Source organism: Raphanus sativus, chromosome 9 (genome assembly GCF_000801105.2).
Source record: "Raphanus sativus cultivar WK10039 chromosome 9, ASM80110v3, whole genome shotgun sequence".
NCBI classification, from domain to species: Eukaryota; Viridiplantae; Streptophyta; class Magnoliopsida; order Brassicales; family Brassicaceae; genus Raphanus; species Raphanus sativus.
In genome coordinates this window covers 37,097,092-37,107,320 of record NC_079519.1, presented here as the reverse complement: position 1 = coordinate 37,107,320, position 10,229 = coordinate 37,097,092, and the positions used below count along the sequence as shown (strand labels likewise).

At 39.8% G+C, this 10,229-nt stretch overlaps 2 protein-coding genes across 2 annotated transcripts; both read left to right on the top strand.

The window, feature by feature from the left end:
* Nucleotides 1-1,540: 1,540 nt before the first annotated feature.
* On the top strand, nucleotides 1,541-2,551 carry LOC108824118 (dehydrin Rab18). The gene is made up of 2 exons (XM_018597481.2): nucleotides 1,541-1,983; nucleotides 2,060-2,551. Exons 1-2 carry the CDS (start codon nucleotides 1,648-1,650, stop codon nucleotides 2,282-2,284), a joined length of 561 nt encoding a protein of 186 aa, XP_018452983.1. The 5' UTR covers nucleotides 1,541-1,647; the 3' UTR covers nucleotides 2,285-2,551.
* A 2,803-nt stretch (nucleotides 2,552-5,354) lies between these two features.
* Nucleotides 5,355-6,982, top strand: LOC108826107 (peroxidase 72-like). Its single transcript, XM_018599484.2, has 4 exons — nucleotides 5,355-5,650; nucleotides 5,750-5,941; nucleotides 6,042-6,207; nucleotides 6,351-6,982. Exons 1-4 carry the CDS (start codon nucleotides 5,417-5,419, stop codon nucleotides 6,767-6,769), a joined length of 1,011 nt encoding a protein of 336 aa, XP_018454986.1. The 5' UTR covers nucleotides 5,355-5,416; the 3' UTR covers nucleotides 6,770-6,982.
* The last annotated feature ends 3,247 nt before the right edge of the window (nucleotides 6,983-10,229 follow it).

The window sequence follows — 10,229 nt, the reverse complement described above, 5'->3', positions numbered from 1 at the left end:
TATTTTTATTAGAAAACTAATTTTAATGAATCAAAACTAATGAATCACATACCCTTTTATTTTAAACTATATACTTAAAACTAATGAAATTCAGGCACTGTTTTTTTTTTAAATAATCAAATTAATAATTGAAAACACAAATCTGCGTTTCTTAAGCGTGGATCAAAATCTAGTTGCATAATTAAAATAAGACAAGACTTTATCCCAATCATTATTTAATTTCATATCAATTTGGAAAATAGTAAGTTTATGATAAGCAAGGGTCTTGTACAACGCATAGTTTCCGAACACTTGGCCCCAATGTATGATTTCACATGATATTAATTAATATATAATGGTATATATATCATTGAGAGTCGTAAGAGAGGTGATGTAATTGATGTTGCAACGATCAAATGTTCTATTAATTATTAGAAGAAAAAAAACTATCTTATATAACCACCATCGTCCAATCATGTAGATCCGGCGATAAATAAAAGTAACTTGTGCATAACAATTCCATATAGTGATCAACCAAAGGTGCTCTAAACCATAAGGTCCATAACTAGCAAAAGGCCTAGAGCTATGGGATAGATCTTGAACGACCTTATCTAACGAGAAGGTTCTCCAGCTTCTTCGCAGTGAAATCGTCCTCTGTACGTAAGTAGATCTTGAAACCCCATTTTCAAATCTGGTGCAGAGAGGCAGAGTCGGTCCTAAACTTTTTAAGACCACAAGCCCAAAACAAAAAAATGGCTGGAATTTTTTTTTTTAAATATGCACAGAATGAGATTTGAACCTAGCCTCTCGCACATAGTTACGTCACACAACTAACCACTAGACCATCAAAAGATTTTAAAATAATATGGCCGGTTTTTGTTTAATAATTTGGTGGCCGCAAGCTGTTGTTTCATTCGCTTCTACTAAGAGCCGCCTCTGCAGAGAGGAGAGAAACTCCTATAACGTAAAAGAAAATACGATTCCACAGCATGGTTTGGTAAGTGGAGAGTATAACACGGATAGATAGCACGGATAATTTTGGGTAAGTGGAGTATATAGAAAAGGACCTTTATTTTAAAACCATGAGCTTCTTACTAAGTGACTTTTCGGGCCTTTACAATAAGAGTGAGCCCAAATCTCTGAGATCCAAGAAGGTTTCTTCGAATACACCCAATCTTCTTCGTCGTTGTATGGAAACAATGGACAAGACGCATCGTTTTCAGGGATAAGGGTTACGTGTCTAATATCTACAACGTAATGCCATACCGACACAAAGAAAAAGAGATCTCTCCACTTTAGTTATCATTAACCTGTCAATCATGGGATTATTATGAACACGTACGTACTCGGGCTCTCTACTTTGAAAGCTCCGAAAAAATATCCATCCCGTTTCTTTAATCAAAAGTAATAAACGGTTCGGTCTACGTCCGGACACGCGTCTGGAAGCACCACGCCGACATTTGCTACTGCTGCCACGTGTGGCTTCACTTATAATGATTCATTAATTTAATGGTTAATCCATATCCGGAACTGGACCTATAAAGAGTACCCGCCATGAGCCTTACGAACATTCATCAATCATAACTCAATATCCAAGTCTCATCATATCAGACACAGAAAAGTGTTTTAGCTAAGCTCAAAGTGTTTGCTTAGAAGAAGAAGATAAAGATGGCGTCTTACCAGAACAGACCCGGAGCTCAGGCCACTGACGAGTACGGAAATCCGATCCAGCAGCTGGACGAGTTTGGAAACCCGATTGGCGGTAGAGGATATGGGACAGGTGGTGGTGTAGGAGCTACCGGAGGAGGAGGTTACGGAACAGGTGGAGGAGCCACTGGTGGAACTTACGGGACAGGTGGTGAAGGATACGGGGTTGGATCTGGAGCATTGGGAGCTGGCGCAGGAGGTAGACACCACGGCCAAGAGCAACTCCATAAGGAAAGTGGTGGTGGTGGCTTGGGAGGAATGCTTCACCGCTCTGGATCCGGATCCAGCTCTAGCTCGGTACGCTTAAATGAGGCATATTTAGTTTGTATGTATGTATATTATGTAGGTGTTAATAATCTTTATATTATGGTAGGAGGATGATGGACACGGTGGGAGGAGGAAGAAGAAGGGAATAACAGATAAGATCAAGGAGAAGTTGCCAGGTCACCATGATCAGTCTGGTCAATCTCAAGGCATGGGGATGGGAACTACCACCGGTTATGACGAGGGAGGCTATGTCGGTGAACGCCACGAGAAGAAGGGAATGATGGAAAAGATCAAGGAAAAGCTTCCCGGCGGCGGTGGTGGTCATCATTAAGCAATTATACAAGTTAAACTTTGGGACAAACGAGTATGCATATATATATATAAATTAAAATAAGGAAAGTTCGTAACACAGTGTCATCCGGACCTTTTACTTTTAGGTGTGCGTGTGTGTGTGTTCATGTGTGTACGTCCTTCGATGTGTTATGGCTTAATGAGTGTACAAGGGAGCATTGTTTGGCTCTTTTTATGTTCTTAAGATCTATGTACGGTACAGTATTCTGTATTTTCATATCTCTATATATAGATATATATCTATCTACTGCCTTGTTATCTTAGCTTAAAATTTGGTTATATAACTCCATGTCGACCGTCGTTCGTGACGGCTTTTGTCCGAAGTTGGATTCGTATTCAACGTTTTCTTACGCCGAATAGGAATTTGATTACTGGGCCAGAGTGATATAATATATTGGGCTTTCATTTGTAGATGTAAGAGCAAGTAATTTTATTACTGAAGTAAACAATGGAAGGCGTAGGAAAAGAATATCGAGTTGAATAAAAACATTTTTTTTTCTGGAAGTTGAATAAAAACACCAAAAAAATACCATCGGAAAAAAATAGAACTATTTTTTTTTTTGCTAAACTGCAAATATCATATAAATGATGGAAAAGAGTTGCAAAACAAAATCTTTAGAGCCATCTCGGCAAAAATAAAAAAAAACAATATGAGTCTACCGAAAATCCTAGAAAAAAAGCTAGCTTTACTAGACTTAACTAAACTATAAGGTCTAAGTCTAAACCATAAAGTCATCAAAGACTTAAATAACTTGCTGTGTCTTCTAGATGAAATAATGTTTTTCATTTTCCTCTCAATTCCCTGAAACACAATGGAAGGTGGGACTATGAAATAATGTTTTTCATTTTCCTCTCAATTCCCTGAAACACAATGGAAGGTGGGACTACTTTCTGATTATGGATTAAGTTGTTTCTCAGCCTTCAAATGTGATATATGACCGTCTGCACAGTGAGCTTCTTCAGCAGAGTAAACTTGGGTGAACTAGAAGATCGGATCCATGAGAATAATTCGGACCACTCCGTGAACATAACCGAAGGTGGGGAGCATTTGCTGAAGACCGCCTTCCAAATCTCCACACTGAAGTCGCAAGATAAGAGAAGGTAATCTCTTGTTTCCCGGTGACCAGAACAGAGTGCGCAGTTTGGAGAAATTGGAAGTCCCCAGTCCGCAAGTCTTGACTTGGTTGGCATCCTGTCATAGCTTGCAATCCACATGTTGAACGCATGCTTCGGAACAGAGCCTTTGAACCATACAACATCAACCCAATCCTGAACCTTTTGCCTTGGTCGCAACACCTCCCATGTCGCAGCCGAACTGAAAACAGTAAGAGGAGAATCACCAGCAACCCAAATATATGCATCAGCCAAATATATGCATCAGCAATATCATTTTCTAAAAGCAGAGATAAAGTTGTAAGATGAGAGTGCAGATGAACTTCCTGTTCGGATCTCGGGTGAGGTAATGCCCAAGTGGAATCACTGATTGCGTCTGCCACCATTGCTTCCTTATGGATTCTTAGCGCTCTCAGATCCGTTTGCCCGATGTAGTCAATAAGCTGGCCTAGCGGAGTCCAGGCGTCAAACCAAAAGCTTGTATTTTTCCCATTACCCACAACTGAGTGACAGAACTGAACCGCAAGGTGGCGAAGTTTCAAGAGTTTTTTCCAAGCCCAGGAGTCAGACTAGGATGGTTTAATGGACCAAAAAGAACGCCCCTCTAGATGCACCGATCTGTGCCAGTCAGCCCATAGCGAGGAAGTTGAAGTCAAAAGAATCCATATGAACTTTAGGCACTAGACTTGATTCCAAGTTGATAATCTGCGTAACCTGAGTCCTCCTTCTTCTTTTGGGAGACACACCGTTGGCCAGCCTATCTTAGCTATGCCTCTCTTGTCGATGTTCTCCGACCATAGAAATTTCGAACACAGAGATTCAATAACTTTTGATAGTCTATCGAGTTGAATAAAAACAACAAAACAAAAACTACAAGATGTTCCCCGACCAAAGAAATTTCGAACACAGAGATTCAATAGCTTTTGATAGTCTATCGAGTTGAATAAAAACAACAAAACAAAAACTATCAGAAAAATAGAACTATTGATAATCTATCGAGTTGAATAAAAACACCAAAACAAAAACTATCGGAAAAAATAGAACTATTGAATAGTCTACGTACACCAACGTTGTTTGGCCACATTTATCTTATTTGTTCACTTTTGTTGCACGAAAACAAACTTATTTGTTCACTTTTGTTGCACGAAAACAAAAGGAAAAATATAAGATTGTTTGGTTTAGCGAAAGGAGAGCAGTTGAAGCTGTTTCTCAATGGTTTTGTCATTATCTACCGTTTACTATTGTCCTTGTCGTACTCGACCAACCCGAAGCACACCATAAAATTATTACTTTGTTTGCACAATAGTACGTAGTTGGGAATTTTTTTTTGTTGTAAAAATCGTAGTTAGCATTGTTTCTTTATTGATCTCGTCAATGTCAACAAAGTTTAAAAAAGACTAATACAACACGCAATTGTTTTACTAGGTCTTCTTCACGTTAATCTCTCTATTTGATGAATCATTAATCCGTAGAAACAACTATACTATGTTTGGTAAAAGTATTGACTAAATGAAAGGGTTCAATACAACTGGGATTTCAGTTATTTTTGGGTTAATTTACCACAAAACTCTTTAAGAGTTATTTTTGTTCTTGTCTCCTTTGTAAGGTGTTGGCACATTTTCGCTCTCTCTCTCTCTCTTTATTCTATGCAATCAGAAATATTTTGTGAATGCAAACTCAAACTAGAACACAAGTAAAAACATCATGATATCAGTTGCATAAATAATTAAGGTGATCATTATTGATGGGTAATACCAAAAAGAAAAAAAAAATCTAACAAATCCTGTACTCATATATACCAATCCTTAAAAGAATAATGTATCCATCTAACCCAATATATATCTAAGATTAGTTACCAACTCCAACGTCTTTTTCAAACGTCTACAAAGTCTACTCTATAAATGCTGCTTTTCCATCACAACAAAATCATCAAGTTATACAAGAAACCAAATTAAATTCCAACGATCGAGTACTCATCAAGAAAGAAAAATTCTCAAAAATGGCCGTGCCATTGAACATTCTTATCATAGCTATCTCCCTTATTGCCTTATCTCCTCTTTGTTCGTGTTCCAAAGCTTACGGAAGTGGAGACTATCTCTTCCCTCAATTCTACGACCACTCGTGTCCTAAAGCTCAAGAGATTGTTCAGTCTATTGTCGCTAAAGCATTCGCACAGGATCCTCGCATGCCTGCCTCCTTGCTCAGACTCCATTTCCACGATTGTTTCGTCAAGGTCTCATTCTTAGCAACTTCTCAAACATTAACTAGCTATAGGATAATTAAATACTCCAATTAATCTTAATATATTTTCTCTTTGTGATTGACGCTCCAGGGGTGTGATGCTTCCATACTATTGGACAATAGTGGAACCATAATCAGCGAGAAACGATCAAACCCTAACCGAAACTCAGCCCGTGGTTTCGAACTCATAGAAGAAATCAAACAAGCCTTGGAACAAGAGTGTCCTGAAACAGTTTCTTGTGCTGATATCTTGGCTCTCGCCGCTAGAGACTCTACCGTCATTGTAAGTCATCATTATTCATTAACTATTAGAAAAGGACAAATTATTTGATTATAAAAAAAAAAAACTAATTAGTTAGAGACATGAACATATATGCATACAGACAGGTGGGCCGAGCTGGGAAGTACCACTAGGGAGAAGAGACGCGAGAGGAGCAAGCTTGAGTGGTTCCAACAACGACATTCCTGCTCCAAACAGCACATTTCAAACCATCCTCACTAAGTTCAAGCGTCAAGGCCTCACTCTCGTTGATCTTGTCTCTCTTTCTGGTATATACACATCCATCCATCCATCTTTGCTAGCTAATTGAAAAGCAAAAATAAAACTCCCTTAGAACTTTGCTTTTCCTTGTAATATTTAGAAGTCCTTAGTTATATAACGTTTTATTATTATGTACGTATATGATATGCAGGAAGTCACACCATAGGGAACTCGAGGTGTACAAGTTTCCGACAGAGGTTATACAACCAATCTGGCAACGGAAAGCCTGATCAAACCCTAAACCAATACTACGCATACGGGTTGCGCAAGCAATGTCCTAGATCCGGCGGTGACCAAAAACTCTTCTTCCTAGACTTTGCGACGCCCTTCAAATTCGACAACCACTACTTCAAGAACCTGATAATGTACAAAGGGCTATTGAGCTCAGACGAGGTGCTGTTCACGAAGAACAGGGAGTCGAGAGAGCTGGTGAAGCTGTATGCGGAGAATCAAGAGGCTTTCTTCGAGCAGTTCGCGAAGTCGATGGTAAAGATGGGGAATATATCACCATTGACGGGAGGGAGGGGAGAGATCAGGAGAATCTGTCGGAGGGTTAACCATGCTTATTAATGAAACCCATATATTTATGCGAAATGTAACCAGTCAGTCATGGTTGAGTGTTCATATGCATTTGCTTCTTTTGGCTTTAATTTTTGCATTTGTATAAATTTGTGTGTATTGTATGAGTTTGGTTTGGGAAGAAGGAAGAAGATTGTGTGTTTCGTTTCGAGTGTATGGGCACAAATGTATTTGGTGTTTTCTTTATTTAAACGATTACAATTTATTAACGTGAATAATAGCATAGGTCATGATGATATTGATCAAAGTAAAGTATTGGGGATGCTATGCTATGAGGAGGAGTAATACAAAAAAAAAGTTAGGGTCGAATGTTAAAAAGTGTTGGCGGGTAATAAAAGAAGTGCAGATGTTGGGTTTGCACTTTGCAGCTATATGGGCCCTAAAAAAAAGTAGTAAATTTGGATTTGGGTCTTTTTATTAGCTGACGAAGAACACTAACGACTGAAAACGGGTCTCGTATTGAAGAAACACACACGGTCTGACTGTCGGAGACGAATAATGTTTCATCATCGGCTGTCCTTTTGCTCTCTTTACTCACCGGATGTGTAATAAAACTTCCGGATACCTCTGTATACCCAATAGAGGTCGGTATTTGGTTCGTGAATGGGGGCGACGCCTTGGGAGTGGGAAAATGCGACCGCAGGGGCCGTAGCAGGATTGGGCACCGTAGCTGCGATGCACCCACTTGATGTTGTTCGTACCAGATTCCAAGGTCTCTCATTTTTTTCCACTCAAAAAAGAAAAAAAAAAGTCAATGTTTTTTACTTGATTGATTGGTAACGTAACAGTGAAGGAAGGGAGAGGAGGGATAAGCGATAGTGTGCCGACGTACAAGAACACAGTTCACGCTCTCTTCACCATTTCCCGTCTCGAGGTTTTAAAGAGAACAAAATCCCCTTTCTTCAACATGTTTCATTTCATGCAATTAATCTTCTCCTTGAGGCTCCTCCCTCTCATATATAACTACTCTCTTCTAATCCTCCCTCCGTAGGGATTGAGAGGACTTTATGCAGGTTTCTTCCCTGCTGTCATCGCTTCTACTCTTTCCTGGACCTTCTACTTCTTCTTTTTTTTCTCTTTATGATTTTGTTTACGCTAATGAGATTCTGTTTGGTTTAAATGATCTGAATCAATTACATAAATCGCTCTCTCTATTATAGAATCACAACTTTAACAAGAAGTCCCTCTCTTATTAATCAACTCAAAAACTCAAGATCACAAAATCATAAAACCACACGCTATGCATCACATATGCATCTTAATATATAGAACTCATAATTTCCTAAAATCATTAGGTTTAGCAAAATAGATATTTTCCTAATCTATAACTCAATAGGATTAGGTTGCTTGCTCCTCAAGTTTTACTTCAAGCTTAATCCAACATTCTCCCCCATAAGCTTGAGCTTCTCTTCATCCATGTTCTTGACTCCGATCAAATTCCTCATTTCAACAAACTTGGTTCTTGCCAGTGACTTCGTCAATATGTCAGCTCTCTGCAAGCTTCCTGGTACATGCTCAACTTCAATTTGTTCCTTCTCGACACATTCTCGAATAAAATGAAACCTGCGATGGATATGTTTGCTTCGACCATGGAAAACAGGGTTTTTAGTGAGTGCAATTGCAGACTTGTTATCCACCATTATCTTCACCTTTTCACAGCTTCTTTCAACGACTTCACCCAGCATCTCTTGTATCCATATTGCTTGTTTTGCTGCTTCTGTGGCAGCCATGAATTCAGCCTCACAGGATGATAAAGCTACAATCTCTTGTTTGTGTGACGACCACGTTATCGGACTGTCATCAAGATAGAAGACGTGACCAGATGTGCTCTTGCCGTCGTCTTCATCTACGTTATGTGAACTATCACTGAAACCAACCACCTCTAGCTTCGACGAACGACAGAACATAATCCCATGAGAATTAGTTCCGCGAATATACCTTAGTATCTGCTTTAACGCCACACCATGTGATTCTTTAGGTTCTTGCATATAACGACTTAGTAGCCCAACACTGAAAGCCAAGTCAGGACGAGTATGTATCAGATATCGCAGGCAGCCTATGTTTCTTCTGTACTCTGTTTCATCAATGGGTTTCTCCGCAGGCGCCTTAGACAATTTCAAGTTGAACTCCATAGGTATATGGCTCAAGTTACACGTTCCCATACCGTTTTCTTCAAGTATCTTTGACGCATATCGACTCTGTTTCATTGTAATGCCTCCACTGAACTGATGTACCTCAATTCCCAAATAATATGACAATCTCCCAAGATCACTCATCTCAAACTCAATCGCCATACTTTCTTTGAATCTCTTTATTGCCGACAAAGAAGACCCTGTTATGAGTAGGTCATCTACATACACTACCACGATCAGAAGGTCCGTCCTATCTCGTCTTCTGTAGAGCGATGGCTCCTTTGAGCACCTGTGGAAATTAAGGCTAACAAGAATTTTATTCAGCTTAACATTCCATGCTCTTGGTGCTTGTTTGAGACCGTACAACGCCTTCTTTAGTTTGTACACCTTCCCCTCTTGTCCGGCGACTGTAAATCCTTCGGGTTGAGAGACATACACGTCTTCTTTCAGATCACCATGTAAGAAAGCCGCTTTTACATCCATGTGATGGATTTCCCAACCAGATGAGGCAGCTAACGCTATGACCAAACGAATCGTCTCCATTCTTGCAACCGGAGCAAACACTTCATCGTAGTCTATCCCCTGTTTCTGAACATATCCTTTAGCCACGAGACTAGCTTTGTATTTGGTGATGCTCCCATCGGCGTTACGTTTGATTTTAAAGACCCACTTCAGCCCGATTGGTTTCACTCCTTTAGGCAGCTCAACAAGTATCCAAGTATTGTTCCTTTCAATGGATGCTATCTCATCAACACATGCATCAATCCAGACCTGTAACTCCTTAGCTTCTGCGAAGCTCCAAGGCTCATCATTAATGACCATGAGCAAACGTTCAGACTCTATATCAGCAAGGAGGATATAGTCGTCTAGATGAGCAGGTGGCCTGGTCAACCGTTGTGATCTTCTAGGAACAAACTCTTCTTGTTCTTCCTCCTCCTCATCTCCGTCTACTTCTCCAGTTTCATCTATTGAAACCCTTTCATCTTCATTCTCACAGAACTCCTCTGTTCCTTCACTATCAATGAAACCTTTTATCTTCAGCTCAAATTTACACCCGTCTTTCTGCTTTTCTTTACTCCAGTTCCATCTTTCATCTTCTGTAAAAATAACATCACGATTTACTACTATCCTCCTCGTCGTTGGATCCAAGAGCCGATAGGCTTTAGATCCAGGTTCCGTCCCGAGATGTACCAAACACCTTGAACGATCATCAAGCTTCTTTCTACCCACCGAGTCTGTCTTCGCATAGCACACGCATCCGAATATTCTCAAGTGATTGAGGTTTGGTTTCTTGCAGCGGAGAGCTTCATACGGTGTCT